Consider the following 26586-nt stretch of genomic DNA (forward strand, 5'->3'; position numbering starts at 1 on the left):
AAGTACGACTGTGAGAAGGAAGTTTGATAATGGCACTGTGTAGGTGCATGGGGAACATCCAGAACATCCAGATATTTGTTGCTCATTTTTCACCTTTTTTTTAAAGATGAATTACTTTTTGTTTTGATGAGACGAAACAAAAGTTGTTCAAAAACATTGGTGCAATGGCTTAAAACTGGAATGTTTTAGGTGAGTCAACCCTAATAAGGCTTGTGGATTACCTTCAGGGGTTTTCCTAGTCAGTTTTCTACTATAGAGAAGCACAACAGTAAAGACAGAACAAGACAAAGGCAAGTTAAAGTATTAAAGAAAGAAAAGCCTGCATGTCTAAATACTTCAAAGAAAGCAGTAGAGGAACTAAATACAATACGTAAAGGGATAGTTCACCCAAAATTCTTATTAGTTTTTCAAAATATCTTATCTTTTTATGTACTCCACAGGAATGAAAGTAATACAGGGTTAGACCAAGGCTGAGTAAATTATGACAGAATTTTTTGGTGAACTATCCCTCTAAAAAGTCTGTGAAACAATAGAGAGAGCATGTGAAATTGTTAAATAAACAATGAAATTGTTAGTAGGCGTGAAATAATAGAGAAATAATGAACATTTGCATATCATTTCTTCTCAGAGAGGATTGCAGAAGCTGAAGAAAACTGCTGTGTTAATGTTATTTGGCTTTGTCTGAAACTGAAGAAGAGCCAAATGTCAATATCCACTCTAATTATGCCTTACAGCTATAATGGTAAGAGTAATAATATCAATTATTGCACAGTGTAACAGCTTTTATCCTGATTAATTATGGCACAGTCCGTCAGGGGATATCAAGAAAACAATTTAAGAAACTAACCAATGATAGTGTCAGCTCCAGGATCAGGGCCCTCCCGATCTGGGGTGGACAGGTTGAGGTGACTATGTAGGAGTTTATCCAGGGGCATTGATACTGGGCGGTGTTGGAGGGCTTTTCTGTTTTCCGCTCTCCTCTCTACATAAGTGGTTTGAGAGTCCCCAGTGCTGTGCTTTCTGTCATTTGTAGCTTCAGTCAGGGGCATCTTGGTCTTTTTGCGGCCCTTTGCTGGGGCACTGGCAGTCCTCCGAAGGAGGTGGTCGGTTATGGATCGTTTACGAGGTGGGACTCCAATATGTGTGTCCACTGAGGACTTGGAACTTTTATTAAATAAGCCTCTGAATCCTCGCAGCTGACGACCCTGAGAAACAGACAGGGATAGAGAGAGAATTTAGCATATGATATTTATTTAAGCCATCTAACTTTTTGGGACCAAGCAAAAAGATATGTTATGTTGCATAATTTTAACTTCCTAATGTGATCTAAGAAAATGTGTTCCCAAACTACATCTATCTTTTTTTTTTTGTTCTTTTTTTGTCTCATTTACAGATAACAAGACAAATGATTTTGTTTCTTGCAGACAACAAAATTATATATTCCTTAAAATAACCATAATGTATGATGTTGAGATCCATCTTTTCACACTGAAGACAACAAAGGAACTCATATGCAAATATTACAGAAGGTTCAAATGCTTACTGATACTCCAAAAAGAAACATGATGCATTAAGAGCCAGTGGGTGAAAACTTTTTGGAATTGAAGATTAGGGTAAATTTAACTTATTTTGCCTTCTAGGAAACAATATAAGTTTCTTCTGTAGCTTCTGAAGGGCAGTACTGAATGAAAAAAATATGATATTTAGGCAAAATAAGAAAAATGTACACGTCTTCATTCTGTTCAAAAGTTTACACCCCTGGCTCTTAAAGGAACACTCCACTTTTTTTGGAAATAGGCTCATTCTCCAACTCCCCCCGAGTTAATAAGTTGAGTTTTACCATTTTGAAATCCATTCAGCCGTTCTCCTGTTCTGGCGATATCACTTTTAGCATAGCTTAGCATAGATCATTGAATCCTATGAGACCAATATAGCATCTCGTTCAAAAATGACCAACGAGTTCCTATTTAAAAATTGACTCTTCTTTAGTTATATTGTGTACTAAAACCAGTGGAAAATATAAAGCTGCGCTTTTCTAGGCCGAGGAAGTTTGCTGCCGTAATATGGATGCATCAGGCGCAGTAATATCATGCAGCGCCTGAAATTAGTTCCCAGCTAGGTAACTGCCAATGTGACCGGCTTTTTCAAATTGTGACCAAACTTCAGGCGCTGCATGATATTTCTGCGCCTGCTGCGTCCATACTGCGGCAGCAAACTTCCTTGACTATTACACCGGAATGGGAGTGTAGTTCCTAATCTTATCGGCCTAGAAAATCACAGCTTTATATTTTCCACCGGTATTAGTACACGATATAAGAACAGAAGAGTCAAGTTTTAAATAGGACAAATATCAACAAAAAAAAAACGTTGGTCACTTTTGAACGCAATGATATATTGGTCTCATAGGATTCAATGATCTATGCTAAGCTATGCTAAAAGTGATATCACCAGAACAGGAGAACGGCTGAATGGATTTCAAAACGGTATACTCTGCATAATTGCATATTCTGCAAGGTGTGTGTAAACTTTTGACCTCAACTGTATTTGCATTTCCTATTTCTGTAAAATCAAAATGAGAAAGAGGAAAAAATCCTGTGATGTCTTCTATATGATGAACAAGATTTACACATGTGGTCTCATAGAAATTCAAAAAAAAACATTGCTGGTCCCATATTAAATCAAGCAGTTCTCACAGACAAAAACACATACATGCAATATCACATGTTCATTTCAAACAGTGAACTTCAACATAATCTCACAAGGACAATCTTTGTGTAGATGACAACAACAAGACAGATACAGAATTCCTCCTCCTGTACAAACCATTGCACAACTGACTAAATCCAACAGAGGGCAACATATTCATTTGTAAGCATCATCGTTGTTCCCTTCAAAATTCAACATTTTTCACAAGAAGAAGCAAATCCAGCTTTAAAATAAAGGACAGAACTGACCAAAACTGACCAATTATGTACAAAACAAAAACACATGGACAAAATGAACTTTACAACTGCACATTTACAATAGCTTAGTGTTCACTGAGCAAGAACAAGATGTCACATTGACACATTAGAAGACGCTCATGCAGTTCCATGCAACACTACATAGCCAGGGTACCTTATTAGCTCCTAGCAAGTGCATTATGGTATAGCTTGGGTTGAGGACTAAAGGACTCCACTGGAAAGTAAAAAGGTTGGAGGAATTTCAATAAAATGTCAACGGGGGAAATATCAATAAAGGTATTTTGCCATTTCAGATGCGTTTTTCTTTTTTGAGATGGAAACAAATGTCAAATAGTTACATGTGTTTAGTCACACTGCAGTAGAAATGGACAGAAACAACAGTTTGCATAACACATTGTTATGCTAACCAGCTGAGCTTTTTAACACCTTTTAATTCAATCAAAACACCAGAGTTCCTGGAAAATGTTGCTTTGCTAATGAATAGGAACTGATCTAATTACTAAATGTATGAGGAAATAGAGAGTAGAATTTAAATTGGTAACATGCCCAGTGGAAATGGTTGTGGATCATTATCAGACTGATTAGATACAGCTGTCTGTGTAGTTATAAGCTCACCTTCCCATAGATGTCATGCACTGTGATATGGACAAAAATGGATGCCTCTGTCATTCCTTCCAAATAAACGTGTCTATATCCTGCAGGAGTGGGAAAAAGGAGGAATGATTGAAAATGGGATGGAAGAAAGGCATTTGCATTTGTGAAAACGTTCAGAGAGTGAATGCAACTGAAAAGACAGGAAGAAAGACATGGTGTCATCAGCAGCTTTAGCACAGAAGCATGTCTTCCATCAGTGAAACTGCATGGCTGTCTGTGAGAGCTGTCTGTGAGGGCAGAGAGAGTTCAGCAGCAGACGTGTCCAAAGGCAGCACCTCAGGCCTCCATTACTCTAATGACATGCTTCACATGACACCACTCTGAGACACAGGTACCTGCTGCTATCAATCACACTTTACATGCTATTTACTAAAGTTCTTTAGCTCTTTATCTCAGTTTTTTTTTTTTTTTGTCTTTTTATATCAGTTATTTATTTGCTGATAATGTGGCACTTAATGGGACAGTTCACAAAAAAATGAAAATTCTGTCATTAATTACTCACCCTCATGTTGTTCCAAACCTGTAAAACCTTTGTTCATCTTCAGAACAAAAATTAAGATATTTTTTACGAAATCCGAGATCTTTCTGATCCTGCATAGACAGCAACACAACTGCTATGGTCAAGGCAGAGAAAGGTAGTTATGAAACTACAAGAATACTTTTTGTGCGCATAGAAAACAAAAATAATGACTTTATACAAAAATGTATTCTCTTCTGTGTCAGTATTTGATGCACCTCCATATGCGTGTGTCGTGGTAATCTCGTGAACACTCGGTCGAAGATTGACATGGAAGAGAAGAAATTGTTGAATAAAGTAGTTATTTTAGTTTTTTTGTGCACAAAAAGTGTTCTCGTAACTTCATAACATTACGGTCGATCCACTGATGTCACATGGATTATTTTAACAATGTCCTTACCTTTCTGAGCCTCAGATGTGGTAGTTGTGTGTCTATGCAGCATCAGAAAGCTCTTAATTTGTCTTCCGAAGATGAATGAGTCTTACAGGTTTGGAACGGCATGAGGGTGAGTAATTAATGACAGAATTTTCATTTTTGGGTGAACTATCCCTTTAACATACATCGTTAAAAGGATAGCTGTTTCTTAAACTACAGGCACTTTTATGTCCGAGGGAGGAGTATATTACACCAGTTTTGGACTTTTTTGTTACATAAAGGTTACAAAAAATAATTTGTATAAAAATAATTTATTTAAATGTATATAATTGAACTATACAATACAATACAATAACTAATATAAAAAGTAAAACAAACATTTTTTGTTTGTTTGTTTATAAATGAATAAACCATTATTTATAAAAAAAAATAACTAATTACAATCTATATAAATGATTTATATAATGTAAAGTAAATATCACTTGTGAACAGAAAATGTATTTGTGTAATTTTCATTCAACTGCAATACTGACACAATGTGAAAAATTACGTAATTATTTATATTTAATGTAATTCTAACATTTATTTATTGAATCACAAAATGACATTTCCAAAAAAAATAGGTTGCATGTTACATATATCTCCTGATGGACAATTTTAGTGGACAAATTAAATGCACTATTGTATCTGAGAAGTGTTGAAATCATGTACTTAGGGATGCTCTGTATTGGATTTTTGCCGATAACAGATATGCAAAAAATTTTAACTTATTTTGACCAATAACTGATGCCAATACCGATATATTTCCTTTTGTTTTAAAAACAACACCAAGTCTCTGCTGTGAGTTTTTTTTTTGTTTTTTTTTTTTTGTTTTTTTTGTTAGCTTTTATTTGCTAGGAATAAACAACAATAATGAAGTTCTCTTATAATGACAGTACATTGAAGCTTTGAAAATAACTAAGTTTTCCCAGAAAAATGCAGTGGTAACGTTAATATTTCATTTTAAGATTCAACATTTGTAGATGGTCTAACGTAAGAGTTGTAAAAATTCTGAAAATCTTTTAGAGCTCAAAATAATTTTTTTTTTTTTTTTTTTTTAATTATTAATGAATAAATCAGTATATATAAAATTAATTAATTTACAAGTGTCATGTTTGTTATTTTTTTATTCATGTAAGATATAGCTTCTGACTACCCTGGAAATCCAGAGGTCTCGCGAGAGCACAATTTGAATTGTCTCTGCAAGACACTCTGGCATCGAGCAATGACGCAGGTTACTGCAATATGTAAGCAATTGTGGGAACCAATCAAATCGGTGTATCTGATGTAGGCGGGCCAGAGGCGAGCTAAGCTGATGATGACAGCGCTGTGACATCCGAATCATATAGTAAACTTTGAAAGATCGCTGTCGCTACAGATGAACAACAAGTTGTTTGAAACGGCTTTGGCCGCTATAATGAACGAGTTAGACTTGGCTTTCCACATAAAAGAGGAACAGAAAACCGAAAACTCGAATCGTTCCTTTGCAAGAAGTACGTTTTTGCTGTTTTGCCGACTGGATACGGCAAGAGTTTAATCTATCAGTTCACGAGTTCACGCTTGATATAATTAGCCGGAGAATAGTAGTGCATCTTTGGCGTGCTGTCCGGTGAAGGGCTCCGAGCTCGGGAGTGGCCCGAACCCAGAGTACGTTACCCCCCAATAGGAGTAGCGAGAACTCGGAGGGATGAGATGGGGTGGTGGAGGTTTACTGATAAACCATCGAGTGAATTGAGGTGAGTCAGCTGTATTTAAACCTATGGCGCTGATTGACTGGTGATGTTTACGCTAAGCATCTGACGCACTTCTCCCGAACTTTGTTAATGAAACATCATTTAGCTCTGCTGGTAGCTAAGCGTGTATTGTTGTGATTGGTCGTGGCGTTATCCAATTGCGCGCAGTTAGAGTTTCAAATGCATGCTTGGTGCCGCCCCTCGAGTTAGGCAGTTTTCATTACTCGATCCCAGACCCTTAATCTTAATAGATTAGGGTCTGGATTTTTCCAGGCTAGCTTCTGACATTTAATTACATTTCATTTAATTTCATTTAATTTCATTAAAAGCTTAATAGGTTCAAAAGTGCCTATAGTTGAAGAGACACTCACGGAAAGAAATGCTCTTACCTGGCATTAGACTGCTGAAAGCTACCGTTCTCTGGCCCACAAAGTCTCGTCCAATGGGGTCATGATCCCAAACCAGGAAGCGCACTAGAGCCACCTCAGGCATGTGAAGTGTAAAAGACAGAGTCTCTTCCCACACAGGGTTAAATCCTACATTAACAATCACACCAAAATTTGACAAAGGTTAATGTCCCAAAATGTTATTTCTGTTCAAATAAGCTCCTAGACACAAAATAATGAAAGTGTACCATTATCATCCACAACCCTGGTTTGTTCTTTACAGCAATCCACCGGAAGACCAATAATTTCCACCTCAACGAAGGGATCAATGATCTACGAATGAAGTCCACAAACATCAAATATATTCTGCATATTAACTGCATTTTAACTCTGAACCCAATAGGAAATGTACTCTCAGCACCTGGCATCTGCTTACCTCACCACGGTCGCCCAGCATTGAATCGGGAGGTTTGGGCAGCTGCTGTCCACTAATGACTTTTATCACCAACTGTTTCTTGGGATTGGCAGGGAGCGGATCATCATTCAGTGGGTTGAAGGAGCCTGGAATAGATTTATTCCAGGAATAGAGTAAGTCTTCTGTGACAAAAATTACAGTGGTCAAATATTGTGATTTTAACAGTATTTTGAATGCGTAAGTGTACCTTTACTCATTGGGCCAGGTTTGAGCACATAGCCACTGCCTCCATTCACCATGAACTTGGCTCTGTTCAGCTGCATCATACGGCCATCGGTCTGGTAGTTTAAAGCCACTGTGGGTTAAAACAAAAACATAACTGTCATTCTATCTTTCCCAAACCTTCATTACATTATTCCTCGAGTCTTTTAGTCTTTACATCCATCTTCCTGCCCTTCCTTTTATTTATTCAGGATTTTGCTTTTCAACTAAACATTTCCATGGATTTATTCAGCTGTGTAAAGCTAAATAAACTGGATGGCTAACAAACTATGAGGTTTTATCATGGCCTGGTAAACATTTTATTCAATAAACAATCAGGGAGCAGAACTCAGCTGTGGCTTCACAAGTTCCAATTTACTCTTGTTTATTGGACCCTTATAATGGCACACACACATCTGTTGTGATGCTTCGGCATCCCTTTTTTTGCATCTTTTTCTGTCCTGGTTAATTTCTGATTTATTTTCTATCTTCACCCTCTTTCTTCTTGTCTCTCTGATTAATCCCTGCTTCATGTTAGCTGAACCTCATTAATCAAACAATTGTAAAACAAACAAATGGCATTATGTAAAATGAAAATTTAATTGTATCTACTATGCTATTTCTACAGTAGGTCAATAATCAATCTTTTTGCATTAACCATCACAAAATTGTATGTTTGTGTGTATGTATGTATGTATTCATTTATTTATTTATGAAGAAATGTATACATTTATTCTGCAATTTACCCTGAGTAAATTGAGCACCAAAAGTGACAGTAAAAGTAGTAACACATTTGTACAGGGACAAATTTTCACTGTTAAAGGTTGTATCAGCGATTTCTAGCCTAAAACATAAAGTGTCAATTTCAGCTGACCTTTCTTCACGATCCGCTCGCTGCCTGCCCCATAAATTGTCTGTGAAAAAACCGCGTCTCTCTGGTCAGCCTATGGTCCGAGATATGCCAAAAAAACAATCGGCGCTATCAACTATTCCACAGATAAACAAACAGTGTTCCAACCAATCAGCGTCAGGGGTTTGGTGTTGTGGACTTTCCTACTGGTGCAGGGATGTGAGGGAGGCGGAGCGAAAGTCCACAACACCAAACCCCTGACGCTGATTGGTTGGAACACTGTTTGTTTATCTGTGGAAAGGTTGGTAGTGCCGATTGTTTTTTTGGCATATCTCGGACCCTAGGCTGACCAGAGAGACGCGGTTTTTTCACAGACAATTTATGGGGCAGGCAGCGAGCGGATCGTGAAGAAAGGTCAGCTGAAATTGACACTTTATGTTTCAGGCTAGAAACCTTTAACTAGTTGCTTATTAGCATGCCTATTATTAACATATTGGCTATTTTTATTAGTACTTATAAAGCCCATATTCTGCATGGCCATATTCTACTTCTCTAATCAGTCTCACTTTACATAAGGTGGCCTTAACTACCATGTACTTACATTCAAATTAACCATTTGGTACATTGCACTTATTGTGTACATACATCTTTTTACATTGCACGTATATTTTTAAAAATACATATATTTAATTACATCTGTAAATAATTTCTGTAATTACATTTATAGTTACACTGTTGACCCATTCTTTACACCTTAACCCACCCTTAAACCTACCCATACCACCAAACCTGTCCCTAACCATACCCGTGTCCTACCTTAATGGAAGCAAGTGTTTTGCAATACAGTATGACCACAGTAAGTACATTGTACCTATTTTATGATGTAAGTACATAGTAGTTTAGGCCACCTAATATAAAGTCCTTCCTATCTATTCATCAAAGAATTCTGAAAATAAATTGTATCACAGTTTCCATATAAATACTAAGTGTAGCTGTTCTGAGCACCAAATCTGGACATTAGAAAGATTTCTGAAGGATTATGTGACCCATAAGAATAATTCAGGAATAATTCAGCTTTGTCATCAGGAAAAAAATTACATTTTAAAATATATTACAATAGAAAACAGTTATTTACAATATTACTTTTATTACTGCATTTTTCATCACTTAAAATTTTCCAACCTGATCTCATGACCAGAAAACCTCCCGTTTCAAAATAACCATCCTTCATAAATATCATCTGAACTAAACCTAAACCTACCTGATAGTATGAACAGAAGCAAATGTGACATAAAAACGCAATCGCAAGCATGCCGTTTTAGCTTGTTTTTCAATTTTTGATCTCCTATTTCAGCTCTTTCAACGTGAGTCATGTTTTTCACGGGATTCGTACCCAAGTCCAATTCCGTGCCAGCTGAGCTGTGAAACATATGGAGCTGTAATCATAACCGTGTACGAAAACGATTACAAGTGCTCGCTGTTTTACCACCTCTAGTGTTCATTCCTGTTGGAAACTGCAGTGAAATGTACTAATTGGTATGTATTTCGCGTCTTGCGAAAAAGTTTCCACAGGTACGTTTTCGTCCTGAGATCAGGTAGAAATTTTCAAAGTTAAATGCTGATAATATAATTTGCAGTATTTTTTAAATACATTATAGAAAACTAATGCACTTTCACTTGTAGGTTCTGACTTTTGCCCCCCACTGTATGTGTGTTTGTGCATTTAAAAGCTTTTTCAATCGCTCATGGATAGTGCTTGTGTGTGCAAGTGAAAAGTGCATACGTGCATTTTCTTACATGACTTTGCATATGCAAAATTGCACAAGTGGGCCAAATTGTCAATTTGTCTGCACAACCAAGACCCAGATGGTATGCACAGCAGGGAACATATGGCATTACAGAGGGGACTGCTAAAACACACAGCATGTGCACATACACTCACAGAAGGGGGTCAGTGGGTCAACTGGGTCATAGGTGCATTTGGCAATTTTAATTAGATGGATCTAAATCTTTATGCACCATATCAGTGAGTGAGTTTACAAAAATCACCAAAACTAATGTGAAATTAGACTGGAAAAGTTTCTAGATGGATTCTGAATATGCATAACAGAATGCATGTTGCATGGACAAGCATACCCGCTGTTGTGTAAGATATATATTAAATTGAAATGTTTATTACATTATTATTACATGTTTATTACAATATAGATTTTTTTTGTAAGCATACTCTGATATACTATACAATAATGACTGTTTCTTAATATACAGATTGCATGAATAAGGGAGACGATTTATTCTCTTTCATTGGAAAATATGCATATGAAACAACAGTTATGAAAATTTGTATGTATGCATGTTTATAAATTTCTTGAGTGTCCATTATTTGGGATTGGATGTACGTGTGTCTTGTCTCACCTAGTTGGCAACCCACATTCCAGTACGTCTGTGGGTTAAAGTTACTGGAGTCGATCCTGTAGGCAGAGGGATAGATCCGAGAGAGCTGTTGCTGGTTGAAAGTCAAGAAGCGCTCAGATCGATGGTGCACCAGGTGCTGAGCTCGTGTCTCACTGAAGGACAAAACATTATATTGTGAACCTGAAAAAGAAGGTGCAGGAAACCTTGGGTTAGATACATATTCTTAAAACAGCCACTGCTGGAAAGTGGAAATGGATGGGCTGACATTATTCGTAGCATATCTTTGTAGTGAAAGCTATTTTATTTTTATTTATTTTTTTCAAAAAACATCTTTTTTCCAAAACTTTGACAACAGGGATCACCAATCAGATACGGTAAAATAGACAGAGATATGGTAAATTCTCACCCTCATCTAAACACTCCTGAGAAGCCACAGAGTTGGTGAAGATCACCAGATCTGATAGATCTCTGCTCAGCTTTATCGTTTTCCTTCTCCTTCCACCTCTACAAACAGACACAGAAAAATATAGGCAGTCTGTGAAATGTCTGACTGTCAAATACACAATGCAAAGATAAAAAACAGTGACTTAAGATTTTTATTTTTTTTTTTTAGGAAATGACATCAAAGACCAGCACAGCAGATACAACCTAAATAGATAAAAACACAAATTGACTACAAACAAATAAATTGAACAATGCTCTGAATAATGTTCTTAATTACTACAGAACTAAAAATATAGTATGCTTTACATAAAAAAAAAATAAACATCACACTGATTTTCAATATTGATAATGGTAGAAAATATTTTTTGGCACAAAAACATATTACAGTGGTTTCTGAAGGATCATGTGACTATTCAGCATAGCAATCACAACAATAAATCACATGTTAAAACATAAAACAAGTATTTTAAGTTTGTAATGATATTTTACAATACTTACTGCATTTTTGATCAAATAAATGCAGCTTTGGTGAGCATAACAGGCTTCTTTAAAAAAAAAAAAACTGCTCTCAAACGAGATATATTACAAACATGAATAAAAATGCCCTCGTAACTGATTATTCAATGCATCTTCAAACACTTCACTTGCAGTTTGAAATGTTTGATATGCAGATGTAAGCTCAAACGCAAACAGCATCCTGTTTAATCAATCACTGCATCCTTACTGCACATGTCTAGACTAGGAAATCAGGGTGAAATTAAAGATAAGAAAAGCCCCTTGCAGAGTGATGGCTTCATTACAAATGACTTCCCTCATGGTGTTAATGTAGCCCATTAAGCATACAAATGATGGCAAATTCTCATTAACATAAGACACTAACAATCTCTTCATGACTGCCACATTATGGGGTGAAGTTGTGCCACGTGCTTGCGATTATTTCAGTGCATTTCAATGTAAACCTTTTCAGCACAAACACGCCTGTTATGTAAAGTAGGTTCATTATACATCATAGCGACTTATTCACAAAACTCAGGTCAATTTGCCAGTTAACACGGGTGGTAAATTGAATTTTACGTGATTTTATGAGTTGTTTTTACACTTTTCTAGCAACCATGGAAGCATTAGTTCATTAAATGAAAATGAAATAAAGAAGAACTGATTCAGATGTCTGGATCGCAGTGCTGGATTGTCTCTTTTTAGAGATATTGTAGAATTAGACTTTTCCATCACAGGAATAAATTACTGGATAATTGGTTAATTTAATTATTGTAAATGAGACATTAAAAAAGTATATCAAATTAAATTAAGTGTAAATAAATTTATAAATGCAATGTAATTTACAAACCTGTTAAACTGTCCACATGATGTTTCTTGCTGGCCATCATCGTCTGTTTCAACACTCTGACATTTCAGCCTTGATTTCGAATGCCTCTGTGGAAACACACACATGCACACACACAAACGCACAGCGAGCTAAATAAGTACATGGAGTGAATGTTTACTCCTTTGCTTTGGATAGGAGGTAATGAAATTCCTCCTACACAAAACCGAGAGGAACAGAATAGCTCTGGCCTGTTTTAAAGGGCATACTTAACATAACCACATGAGTGTGTGTGTAAGCAAGGATTAATACTTCCCAGACGTGACTAGTGTCCAAATCATATAACGTTTTTAAGGCCATGAAGAGCTGTGTGTAACAGTTTAGAGTAATTACAGGATTTAGGCTCATTACTAACAAAAGAACCTTTGAGACCTCATAAACACACACGCAAAGACAAATGTCGAGAGTGGGAGGAAATCTCACATGCACACGAGAGGCGTGCCTGCCCACTTCCTGTAGGAATGACAGAGAAGACGGATGTGATCCACGGGAGATGAGAAACCGCAACCTAACGCTGACATCCCTGATTGCATTTTAATAAAGAATCAATAAAGTGTAGACAACAGCGCACAATCAAACTTATGGGGATGCGACCACAAGCTTTGTTTACTCACTTCATTGATTTGCTATTGAGGTGTTGAATTACACACCAACCAGATTCAATATACGAGATGGAGATGAATAATGCGTTCAGCGAGTTTTTTATGCAGAGGATGAAATATGAGAAAGCCTCTAGAGCTCAGAGCTGTCATTATCCGTGTACACAATCGTATGTGATCTTGAGGGATAAATGACTATCTGATATCAAGTCAACAGGTGTGCTTAATCAATGTAAGAATTCTAAATATATACGCTTACAAAAGCATATTTGTCGTCTGACACTGTTCTGAGAGCCTTAGATAGACCCTTAGATAACTCAGATCAGAATGACTGATGCACCTTTATGATCTGTTCCTCGCTTCAATCAATCGGTAGCGATTATTCTTTAAATCTCTCTGCCTCTGGGTAGCAAAACATACACATTTATGTAACATCTCAGACTGCAGACACACACAAAGAGAACAGGAAATAGGATAGTCCGGAGTCAGACAGAGAAAATGGAAAAAGAGAAAGAAAGAGTGAGAGAGATGGGGAAAGACAGAAAAAGATTGTCTTTATTCTGACCTTGTGCTTGAGGTTGCTGATAAAGGAGCGGCTGTGAGATTTTTTCATGCCATCTTTGGAATTCTGGAAGACACACACACACACAATTCGTTATAATAAGTTAAAAGACTTTTTTATAAATACATAATACACAAAATGAGATGAGTTTAACAAAAGCTGCTACTTAAAAAAGGCATATTGTGACCAAGAATGAGAGAAAAATCATTATAATTGGCATAAAAGCAGCCCATATGACTCAAGTGGTCTATATGACCAATATTCACAATTAGTTTATATCTGTATTTTTAAATTATGTAAGGAATAATTGACGACGGGCCGTAGAATTCTTAGAAAATAATGCACACCCGAGGTGGTGATGCGGTCACGACGCGAAGCGGAGTGGCCGTTACACCTCGGGTGTGCATTATTTTCGCAGAATTCTACGGCCCGAAGTCAATTATTCCGCTTATACTACAGTTACCACACCTCAAGACATCGATCAAATGATATATTTCAAGACATTCGTCCCGTTTTTATCCTTAAAACCCTATTGTGAGTAGGATTAATTTCTTACGCAGCTCATTCAACAGCTTCGTTGCTATTTCCAAAACGTCATTTTAGAACTAGTAACGACGCTTGGGCTGTTAATAGCAAAATAATGCCGTTAATAATGAAGTTTAGACCGACCGAAAGACAAGCAGACAGACGGAAAGAGTGAGGGAGAGAAAAACTAAGTGTATGACTTTACCTCTCTCACGTCTGTCTCTCAAGGGTGACTGGCAGCATCATCTCAACTAACAGTTAAACTTTAAGTTCATTTTCTTCAAGACCACGCCGTTGTTACCTCGCTTGTGAGAGCTGTCATGTCGTTTTTAAGTTGTTAATCGTCAGAGCAGCGCTAACAACATTAGCGCGAATGCTAACGCGAGTGCAAACTGTAACGTTATGTGTGTGCGTCTGTGAGGTGAGTGAGAGAGGGCGAGAGAAATAGTTTGTGCTTTCCATACATAATAAAACGTAATATATTGTGGAAAAAAACATGGAAATAATCTGTCGTTTTTATCCGGATGTTTACTGTATTTATTAGTTTGGCCAGTGTCATTGTGGGTTTTAGTTATTTTGCTGTTTTGGGCTGTAAGGACCTTTGAAATAACTGAAATCGTATGGCGAAGTGATATAGACATGCACTGCGGTCTAAAGCTGCCTGGAACTACGTTCGCCGTGCGTTTCCCTGAATATAATGCACACCTCTAGAACGTTCGTCAGCCAATCAGATTCAAGCATTTAACGGCCCTGTAGTATAAACTAATTTAAAGATGTATCAAATAAATGAATTAATTAATTAATGAAAAATGTAATGCATTGAATTAAAGATGTATTGAATGAAAAAATAAAGCTTTGGCTCTGCTAAATATTACACATTCACTAAATCATGCATTTTTTGCTTGTCACCATCATTCATTTAAAAATTATATAATTTCAGTAAACACTAAATAATTGTATTTTTATGATCATCATCTTTCTGATAACATTTTAAAAATTCCTTTCTTGTACTAATATTCAGCCACTTAGATACAATTAACAAATTGTATAAAATGCATTGCTATTATACAAACATTAGGGTTGCGACGAGAAATTGATGCATCGCAAATCTAGAAATGATTCTGCATCCATCCTGAGAATGCATCTTGATTCTTTCACGAATCGATTCTGAGCTTAGTTTTTATCAGCTGATGGAACTGCATCCTTTAGAAAAAGCCATAGTCTTGCTTCCAATTCCTTACACGCACTTGAACCGAAAATAATCATTCAAAAAGTTAGAAAAGGTTGAAGCGAATTACAAGGGTCTTCATAGTGGGCTGTGTGTACATTAATCTTGCATCATAAAGGCATTCTGAACTGTCAATTGTGGCTAGCAGGGATACAGCTGCGGTTGGAAAGTAGCAATAAATTAAATTTGCTACCTATTAGATTGTGCTTTATTAACATATACACCTACCCCAAACCTAAACCTAACCACAAAAATGCAAATACAGTATTTATTGTTGTTCAGAGTGACAAAAATTATGCAATATTGATGCACGTATGCCCAGTAGCCGCAGCTGTATCCCATCTAGCCTTAACCGCAATTATATGAATTACACGAAGTTCTTCAGCGCTCTTCTTTGTGAACATTTGAAAGTGTGGTTAAAATCTAGATTAAAGCGTCATCTGCTCTTAAAAAACTAAGTTCTGAATCGATTTTGGGGGCAGCCATGGCCTAATGGTGAGAGTGTTGGGCTGGGTTCGATTCCCACACCGGCAGGAATTGAAGGTGGGGATTGTGAATGAACAGTGCTCTTTCCACCTTCAATACCATGACTGAAGTGCCCTTGAGCAAGGCACTGAACCCCCAGTTGCTCCCTGGGCGCTGGATCAATGGCTGCCCGCTTCTCCGGTGTGTGTTCACAGTGTGTGTGTGTGTGTGTGTGTGTGTGTGTGTGTGTGCGTGTGTTTGTTCACTTCTCACTGCTGTGTGTGTGCACTTGGATGGGTTAAATGCAGAGGGCCAATTTCGAGTATGGGTCACCATACTTGACAATACGTCACGACTTTCACTTTCATTTTCACTTAAAAGATTCCAGAAAGAATCGCAATGCAGTGGAAAATCTCACAATTGATCCACGATTCATTGATTTTTCCTACCTGATATCATGAAATAAACGTATCTGTGGGAGATTTTCCGCAAGACGCGAAATACATACCAATAAGTACATATCACTGCAATTTCCAAAAGAAATTAACACTAGAGGCGGTAAAACAGCGAGCACTTGTAATCGTTTTTGTACACAGTTATACAGAGTTACAGCTCTGTATGTTTCGCTTTCCGAAGAAACAAGCTTGCTCGGAAGCTCAGCCCGCATGGAATTGGACTTAAAATGCAGAATCCTTGGGTACAAATCCCATGAAAACCATGACTCATGATTAAAGAACTGAAAGATGAGAGATCAAAAAACGGCATGCTTGTGATTGCATTTTTAGATCACATTCGCTTTTGTTTAACTATCGGGTAAGTTTAGGTGTAGTGCAGATGGTGTCACAGAGAATTTGAGTTATAGCACCACTTAACGGACATTTCAAGTCAGAGCTGAAGTGACACGTTCAAAACCAATGTCACATAAAATGTACAATTTGTACATTCATCTGCTTCAAGGAAAAAAACGAACACTCTTTAAGCACTACACGGAGCGTACATAGCGATACGTATTTCATGTCTTGCGAAAAAGTTCCCACAGGTATGTTTTCATCATGAGATCAGGTTGGACGCCTACAAAAGCCCTAACCATGTACTATATTACAATTCCATCAAAAATATCCTTGTGTGAGGAACAGGTAATATCCTGTGGCCACTGTCTATTTTCACTGAATACAAAAGAGTAGCATTATCATTCTACAAAAAATGTGTGTTTCTGTAAAAAGAAAATAATGGGTATGGAATGACATTCCCAGTTTTGACTGAACTGTTTCTTTAAAATGTATGTAATTCTAACTTAAACAGTCAACTGACAAAATCTGTTCAAATGAGTATTTGTGGACATGCATGGTTAGAGAGACGTTTTTACATGCAGTGATGCATAAAATTAAGATAACATTGATTTAAAATCATCTCCAGACAGACTCTTAATTTCAGCGCTCGCTCAACAGTTCTCTATTTTTTTCTTTTTTTTTTTCAAAAACATTATGCAGGAATACTGGAGGGGAGAGAAAATCCCTCTGTGCATTATAAACGGCACATCAAAATGAATGTTTAGAGAGTGCAAGTCTAATAATAGGGCAAGAAAAGAGGCAGAACGAATGCTAATTAAGGGATGCTCCATGTCTTTTTCTGGATTGCAAGACTAATGTGTGCGCACTGATTAGGTATTCTAATTCTTTTTCCATTTTTCTTTCTTTCTTTAGAGCTGACTGCTTTAGTAGTGGCTTTTTGTTTTATTTAAGTACAGCTTCTTGCATCATTATATCATTCACAGAATTTGGAGGCCACACTTACTTGTGAATGTAGAATCATAGTTAAAGCTACTTTACCTTGCGCAGGTTTCTTTGGAGGCCTTCATGGGTGGCACGGAGCAGCGCTCGGATAGAGAAACTGTCTGTGTCCTCTTTGTCCCCGATCTGTGACTCTTTCATCAGTGAGTCTAGTTTCTTCCGGATGTGGGACTCCACCTGGTGCTGACTGGGCCCATTGGACTGAAATGCAAAAAAGTAGGGTGTCAAAAAATGCAGCTTATAAATTACTTAAAAAGCTGTACCTGCAGATTATATAATATTAATGAAATAAAAGTCCACTTAAGTGTGCTTAAAAGATTAGTTCACTTCCAGAACAAAAATTTACGGATAATTTACTCACCCCCTTGTCATCCAAGATGTTCATGTCTTTCTTTCCTCATTCATAAAGAGATTATGTTTTTTGAGGAAAACATTTCAGGACATTTTCTCCATATAGTGGATTTTTATGGTGCCTGTAAGTTTGTACTTCAAAAACGCAATTTAAATTCAGCTTCAAAGGGAAAGATCCCAGCCGAGGAAGAAGGGTCTTATCTTGAGAAATGATTTTTTTTTTTTTTTTTAAATGGACAGTTTATACACTTTTTTAACCACAAATGCTCATCTTGTCTAGCTCTGCGATGCACATGCGTACTCTGTGCACTCCAGTTCAAGACAGTAAGGGTATGTCAAAAAACTCCAATCTCATTTTCTCCTCAAACTTCAAAATCATCCTATATCGGTCTTTTACCTTTTTTGTAAAGGGCGTTTGACATTCTTTGCACATTTACTTTGTAAACACTGGGTCGGTACCTCTGCAGCGATGTAGGGCGTTTTTCAAGTTGGAGGAGAAAATGAGATGGGAGTTTTTCGACATACCCTAACTGTATTGAACTGGAGTGCACAGAGTATCCATGTGCATCGGAGAGCTAGACACGACGAGCATTTGAGGTTAAAAAGTATATAAATTGTACATTTTTTTTTAGAAAATAACCAATCGTTTTGTTAGATAAGACCCTACTTTCTTGGCTGGGATCGTTTAGAACCCTTTGAAGTTGCATTTAAAATGCATTTTGGAAGTTTAAACTCATGGGCACCATAGAAGTCCACAATATAAAGAACATTCCTGAAATGTTTTCCTCAAAAAACAATTTCTTTATGACTGAAGAAAGAAAAACATGAAAATTTTGGATGACAAGGGGGTGAGTGAATTATCTGTTAATTTTTGTTCTGGAAGTGAACTAATCCTTTACAGTAATAACACTTAAGTACACTTTTAAAAAGTGCACTTTATAATAATGTCTAATTTTAAAGAATTAGGCTTTAATAATCTTTTGTCAGGCTGTAAAGAAGTACACTTATTTTGATGCTTTTGACTAACATACTAAAGCACATGTAAATCACCATAAATCATTCATCTGGACACTTTAAAGCACCCCTATTATGCCATTTACTACCGAATACTACCTCTCATGCAGTGTGTAATGTAGCTGTGTGTGAATGTAAACAATCTGCAAAGTTCTAAAGCAGAAAGTGCACGATAAAAAAAAAGTTATTGTCTCCCAAAATAAAAATCTACTCTGAATAGCCTGAATGAGTCGTTAGTAATTCGAATTCCACTTTCAAGATGTCTACACGTCACAGGGTAACACATATTGTTTCTGGCATGCGCTATAAGCGGTAGACCAATCAAAATAGACTGAGCCATGTGACCAATCAGAACAGAGTAGGCTCAGGGAAAGGAGGGGCTTTGAGAGACTGAACTCCTCTCCTCTTTGAACTCCTACTAATGAATCAGTTGAGAATCACTAAAAAAATGAGGTGACATTAAGTGCATATTTTGAGAAAACAAAAGCGCTGTTTGATCTTGCATGTACAGAATGTAAACCTATTGTAGACTCCCAAAACAATATTAGGGATCTTAAAAATGGCATAATAGCAGGAATTCTGTAACTTTTTATTATGAGTACTAAAATAAATATGCACTGCTTGTGAAGTGTCAAAGAGGCCTAAGCGATGTGTGTTCATTTCATGTGTGTCTCTTCATTTCAATGGCTATTCATGAGTCATTTTATTAAAAATCAAAGCCTGGCATACTGATTTGAGAGAGCAATAAAGGATGAGTCCTGCATATTATAAAAGCCAATTATGCAAGAAAGAGGTTTTGTTTTGTTTTTGATTGAATTTGTTCTCTTTTTTGATCAGGTAAATTGATTTCAAATCTCTCCTCAGAAAAAAACAGCCATAATGGTCTTCAACTTACAGTAGGGGCAGCATGTTTCTTGCATTCCCTAACACGTTTAAGTAGGCATGTAATGAGATGAAGCATAGAAACCTTTAATTGGCTCCCAGCAATGACTTGTCTGAGTGGATCATTAAACATTAATTACTCCTAACAAAACAATATGAATATTTTGCAAGGGTACATTAAAGTGCTATTAAAGCATTCTTTATTCAAGAAGACAAAAAGCACTTAACTAGGAAACCAATTTGTTGTTAATAAATAGGTCTGGGAAAATATCCATTTCAGCATCAAAATATGGACAAAATTGTCGCCGGACTGATTGCAAATGAGTTCTGATAATGGCAGTGCTGCTGGATGGATCTCTTGGCAAATGGCCATGTTGTCCAACAAAGACTTTCAGCTGCCTATATAGAGGTGTTTCCACACAAACAGAAGCTCGCCAGGGGTTCGGGCTGTGATTGATCGGCTTTTAGAGACTGACACCAACAGCTCACTCTGAGCCAGAATGGTGTGAGGAAGCAGCCAGACAAAATACTGGCTCCATCAAAACTGCGAGATTTTCATAGAAAGTGGAGAGACATAGAGAGATGCAGAGGAGGTGATAATGTGTGAAAAGAAGGTGGCATAGCAGCACATGGAGAAAGTGAAACAACAGCTTGAGTAGTGGCAAAGTGAAAAATGTAACATTTAAAAGTGCAACATGAGCTTATTGGTAATTCTAGGAAGGTATTTGTGTAGCATTTTGCGATTTGGATTTACACTGATACATACAATATCAATGTACAGACAGATTAGAGTCATTTAGCACTTGCCTGGAGGCAAAATGAAAGAGGGGAGCCACACAAGAGGATTTTTTATTTATTTATGTATTTATTATTATTATTATTTTTTTTTTTTTTTTCATTTATCATATGTTGTGCCATTAAACTACCTTATTACTTACTGTTCTTAAGTGTCAAGTACTACAAGTAATGTAATCTGTTACAGTTGCTGGGACAAAATGTGTAATTAAATTATAGTTACTTATGAAAATGTTAACTATTACAAAGGGGGTTACATCTGAATATTTTCACAAACATACAGATTTGATTGATTTCTTTCCAAAATTGTACTGACTGCTCTAAAATATGAGACACCAAAGTTTCAGGTGTTTAGGTCACAGAATAGGACACATGTTTATTCAATAACTGTTTTATTTCCTATTTGGCTTTATGTATATGCTTAATTTTCTAAGGTCAAAAAGTCAAAAGTCTACAGAATTTGCCAAATGGTGATTACTTTACCAAAATAAGTAGGATCATACAAAATGAATGTTATTGTTTATTTAGTACTGACCTGAATAAGATATTTCACATAAAAGATGTTGTTGTATGATGCAGGTAGTCCATAAAGAAAATAATAGTTCCATTTATAAAAATGACCCCATTCAAAAGTTTACATCCCCATGATTCTTAATACTGTGTTCTTACCTGAATGATCCACAGCCAGGGCTAGAAATGGGGAGATCCATCTTTTCACACTGAAGACAACTGAGTTTCAAATGCTCACTGACACTCCAGAAGGAAAAACCATGCATTGAGCCTTGACTTTTAGAATTTGAAAATCATGAGTAAATTTAACTTATTTTGTCTTCTGGGAAACATGTAACTATCTTCTGTAGCTTTGGATGGGCAGTACTAAATGAAAAAATATGATATTCAGGCAAATAAGAAAAATATACACATCTCCATTCTGTTCAAAATTTTTCACCCCAATGCTTGGGTTTTCCTTCTGGAGCATCAGTGAGTGTAGTTGTCCTCAGTGTGAAAAGATAGATCTCAATATCATACAGTCATTGTTGGAAGGGGTTCAAATACATAAAAATGCTGGAAAACCAAAGAATTTGTGGGACATGATGGATTTTTATGAAGAACAACATGCAGTTTAACTGTTTAGGACAAACATAAACCTCTTTTATGTAAAATATCTTATTCAGGTCAAAAATAACATGCATTTTGTAAGATCACTCTTATTTTGGTAAAATATTTAACATTTTGCAGATTCTGCAAGGTGTACATAAACTTTTGACCTCAACTGTATGTGTGTTAGTGATCAGTCACTGTGCTCAATCCTGATCGGTGTGTGTTACAGTTAGTCTTACCGTGCTATTCTTCAGCTTGAAGTCATCTTCAATCTCATCAGCACTGTCATCATCAGATACCTCACCCTCTTCAGCATCCGCAGACAAGTACGGAGGAAGACGCTTCCCCTATAGACAACAACAGATGGAATGAATGCTTCCATAATCCTCTTTTTACAGTATTTGTCAGCAAACAACACCATTATTGAGGATTAGATAGTGTTTCACCTCTCTTTAAACTATCGACAGCACCTTAGAGTCTGTGTGTTGACACAGCACCTCAGATATTGATACTAGAACTGAATCCATACTAATGACTTCTGGCCACAGGTGAAAGAAAAGTGTAGCATGCAGTTCTAAGGCCAATGAAGTAACATTTTCTTTCTAGGAAGCCTGAAATGTAATGTTTTAGTTTGAGTCAGTTACCCTGTAGTTTCATTCCCGATAAGATACAAATCTCACTTCCACCTGTTATTCAAACCATTTACAGCAGTGGGGTCCAAGCCAATGACCCACAATGCACTGAATATCTTAGCCTGAGGATAAACAGTGTCTTAGACACTTCAGAGCATTGAAACCAATTTAAGGGTCATTAAACCTGTAAATCTCCAAACACAGACCCTTGACTCCTCTTTGTCTGTCAGTCTTTCTCACAAACACATTTGTGTGAGGGCTTGTGGGAAATAAGAGTTGCTGGTGGAGGGACAAGATGGAGGGAAAATCAATCCCATGCTTTTGACCTCTAGAGTTTGCAGGAGCACAGGATGAGTGCTCTCGTCTGGCAGAGAGAGCTGACATTGTGACATGTTTAAGTGTGTGTGTGTAATCAAAGGAGACCCATGTTTGAGTATGGGGAGATTTACTCAAGTGTGCTCCAATCACAAAGAATCCCTGCTGGGTTTAAGAGTCTGCCGTCATTGTTTGCTCAACTGGGAGGGTCCTGTAGAGTAGCAGGCTGGCAGTGCCATCTGTCTTGACCTGTTTTACTAATGCCAAGCTCCTTGCTGGCACAGTGACGTCCGTATTTACACAAAGCAATACCCTCTTCTCATCTGACTGACCACCTGTCATCCCATTATACCCTTGAAGAAATAGTTTAGCTAAAATTAAAATTCCATCATCATTTACTTATAAAATGTCTCAGCGCATGTGATCTCAAGGTCTAAAAAGATCAAAAACACCTTTTAAAGATGTCCAAACATTCTTTGTCCTCTGAAGCCAAATAATAGCTTTATGTGGGGAAAGACCAACGTTTATGGCATTATTTATTATGCATATATTCAAACTTTACACTTTACACTCAAAAAGTGTTTTTTGATGTTACTGATGTCACACCAGTCATGATACATCTTGATGCAAAAACTTTAAAAATACCCATGTGTGAAACTGAAAGTTATTGTATAACTTCAGAATATAGTACTGAGCAGTATGAACATTTTCAGAGCTTGAGAGGGTAACACTTCATAAGTACACTGTAAAAAGTTTGCTGTAAATTTTACAGTAACTTACTGGCAGCTGGATGCCAGTAAGTTACTGTAAAAATGTTTACAGTATTAATACTGTAAGTGCATTTACAGTACTAAAAGGTCTTTACTGTAATTTCATTTACAGTATTTTTACAGTAATTTCATTTAAAGTATTTTTACTGTAATTTCATTTACAGTATTTTTACTGTAATTTCATTTACAGTGTTTTTACTGTATCTTCAATTACAGTATTTTTACTGTATTTTCAATTACAGTATCAGTACTATAGAGTTTATTTTCATTTATTTTAAACATTTTTTACCTGTAAAAACAATCCAATTAACCTACAGCACTGTAATTCAAGATTTTTACCACCCCAACCCCATAAAAATCACAATAACTCATAAGCATTAGTTCTGATAATATTCTTTTTAATTGTTGAACATTTTCTTTTTAAAAGTACAGAGACTTTGTATCATGGCAAACATACACATACTGAAAAGCAAAAATAAGTAAGTACACTACCAGTCATAAGTTTTTGAACACTAAGATTTTTTAAAGTATTCTCTTCTGCTTACCAAGCCTGCATTAATTTGATCCAAATTTAATTTATTCCTTTGATCAAAGCTGAATTTTCAGCATCATTACTCGTCTTCAGTATCACATGATCCTTCAGAAATCATTCTAGTATGCTGATAAACATTATTTAATTTTTAGATTTTTCAGGATTCTTTGATGAATAGAAAGATATTATTTAGCAAGGATGATTTAAATTGATCAAAAGTGATAATAAAGACATTCATAATGTTACAAACTATTTCTGTTTCAGATAAATGCTGTTTATCTGAACTTTCTATTCATCAAAGAAACCTGAAAAAAAATGTACTCCACTGTTTTTAGCATTATAATAATTTCAGCAACATCATAATAATAGTTTTTGAGCAGACAATCAAATTATTAGAATGATTTCTGAAGGATCATGTGACTGCAGTAATGATGCTAAAAATTAAGGTTTGATCACAGCAATAAATTACATTTTAAAATATATTCAAAAAGAAAACAGTTATTTTAAATAATAAAAATGGTTCAAAAGTGTATTGTTTTTGCTGTACTTTGGACCAAATGAATGCAGGCTTAGTGAGCAGAAGAGACCTTCTTTAAAAACATTTAAAATCTTACTGTTCAAAAGCTTTGTCTGGTAGTGTAAATAAAATAAAATCATACAGTAAAAATGTGTTTGTGTTGTGTTAAATTTTAGTAGTTTTGAGTCAAAGTTGACAAGCTCTCTGATGAGAAACGGCAGAATGGGATTCAGGCTGATGCTTGCTGTTTGCACCCTCTTTCCAGAAGTCCATCTGATCTGTGACTGTCAATGCATTTGCTGCCACAAAGGTTGACTGTCTGAACAAACCTGCAAGCACAAGAAAAACATTGTTTAAAGAATTTGCCTCAACTGTCAAACTTGGTGCTGTATGCATTTAAAAAAAAAAATGATATACTACATACGAACGCAGTAGTAAGAAAAAAAACTGAAGAAACTTTTTCTTGAAATTTTTTATAAAGAATTTTATGAATGGGTCAGTAAGTCACTGATTCTAGGTGTTTAAAAAAGGTAAATTCATTCAGTAATGAAACACTGCTGTGTGCAGAGATGCACAACATGGCTTTGTTAAGAACCGTTTTTACTAAATGGAGCAAAAAGACAATATTTTCTTCTTGATTTAAAGGAGAACTCCGGTGTGATTTTGACCTACAGTGTATTGAATCATGATACCGAGTGTGAACGTACCTTGCATATCTCATCTCGTCTTGTCCACTGCAGTCCGAAATCTGGGGTCAGTTATCCGATGCTCACAACAGGTTGTCAATGAGAGTCAACAGGGCATCGAAGAAGCCATGTAAATAAATCACTGTTTTACGCCATTTACGAGGCACAAAGTAGCTCCACACTTCATTGGTAGACTTCCAAGGGCCCTGACATTTAAAACGAGACATTGAGAACTCAGAAAAAGCACCGGTAGTTTATTTACGAGAAGATTTATACAGACAGTTCCTGCAAGAAAAAATCCGGCCGCCGCCATCTTAAATTTAGTCACGATAAGTCGAGTGTCGAGCACCAAGGAATTTATCAGGTTATCAACTTATCAGGTTGTAGTTTCCTTCGTGCTCGACACTCGACTTATCGTGACTAAATTTAAGATGGTGGCGGCCGCTAAACTTCTTGCAGTTACTGTCTGTATAAATCTACTTGTAAATAAACTCCCGGTGCTTTTTCTGAGTTCTCAATGTCTCGTTTTAAATGTCAGGGCCCTTGGAAGTCTACCAATGAAGTGTGGAGCTACTTTGTGCCTCGTAAATGGCGTAAAACAGTGATTTATTTACATGGCTTCTTCGATGCCCTATTGACTCTCATTGACAACCTGTTGTGAGCATCGGATAACTGACCCCAGATTTCGGACTGCAGTGGACAAGACGAGATGAGATATGCAAGGTACGTTTACAGTCGGTATCATGATTCAATACACTTTAGGTCAAAATCACACCGGAGTTCTCCTTTAAATCACTTAATATTACATTCTTGTTTATTGAATTTTGTTGCCCTGACACTTAGTAAAGTCTGCCACAGACCATGCTAAATGCTAACCAATCTGTTCATATAAACATTCTAAACAGGTGTGTGTTTCCTAGAAAGTCTGTGCATATAATAGGCCTACTATGATTAAAAATCTATATTTGTTGTTTTACAGTAACAATAATCTAAATTGACAGACAGTAAGATTGCTATTATGAATTTAAAGGTTACAGTAAGTTAAAGATACCTGAAGCAGCTGCATTTTGCTGTTTAAATGCTGGTTTAATAGAAATAATTTTAATGCGCATGCAAACTCAATCTTGATGGTAATAAAAACATTCCCAGGAAATAAATGCCTTACAAATGTGTACTTTAAATACAATATAACTTGCTTAGGATAAAAGCATCTGAAAAATGCATGAATGTAAATAAATGCAATGTAAAACAAAATATGTTTTAGGTTACCTTATTCTGCATGTCTGTAAAATGGACAGCTGGCTGTATGATGATTCTGCCCCTGATGGTCAGCATCCAGTAAGTGCTTGGAGAAATCTCCTGTAACAGACAGTGTCACAACACCCTTT

The 26586-nt window shown here is 36.4% G+C and overlaps 1 protein-coding gene across 2 annotated transcripts in view; it reads right to left on the minus strand.

Moving 5' to 3' along the window:
* Window positions 1–26586, minus strand: part of plch1 (phospholipase C, eta 1) — a 35483-nt gene that overhangs the window by 3295 nt on the left and 5602 nt on the right. The window contains exons 4-16 of one of the 2 annotated variants that reach the window (XM_073850640.1): window positions 21986–22093; window positions 17643–17804; window positions 13599–13661; window positions 12399–12484; window positions 11016–11113; window positions 10610–10789; window positions 7331–7438; window positions 7105–7229; window positions 6917–7001; window positions 6672–6818; window positions 3579–3658; window positions 3118–3177; window positions 848–1205 (exon numbers count right to left, since the gene is read on the minus strand). In XM_073850640.1, the coding sequence (XP_073706741.1) occupies window positions 848–1205; window positions 3118–3177; window positions 3579–3658; window positions 6672–6818; window positions 6917–7001; window positions 7105–7229; window positions 7331–7438; window positions 10610–10789; window positions 11016–11113; window positions 12399–12484; window positions 13599–13661; window positions 17643–17804; window positions 21986–22093 (1660 nt within the window). The remainder of the gene's footprint in view (window positions 1–847; window positions 1206–3117; window positions 3178–3578; window positions 3659–6671; window positions 6819–6916; window positions 7002–7104; window positions 7230–7330; window positions 7439–10609; window positions 10790–11015; window positions 11114–12398; window positions 12485–13598; window positions 13662–17642; window positions 17805–21985; window positions 22094–26586) is intronic. The other variant, XM_073850641.1, reaches the window with a different exon arrangement.

Source organism: Garra rufa, chromosome 11 (assembly GCF_049309525.1).
Source record: "Garra rufa chromosome 11, GarRuf1.0, whole genome shotgun sequence".
Taxonomy (NCBI): Eukaryota; Metazoa; Chordata; class Actinopteri; order Cypriniformes; family Cyprinidae; genus Garra; species Garra rufa.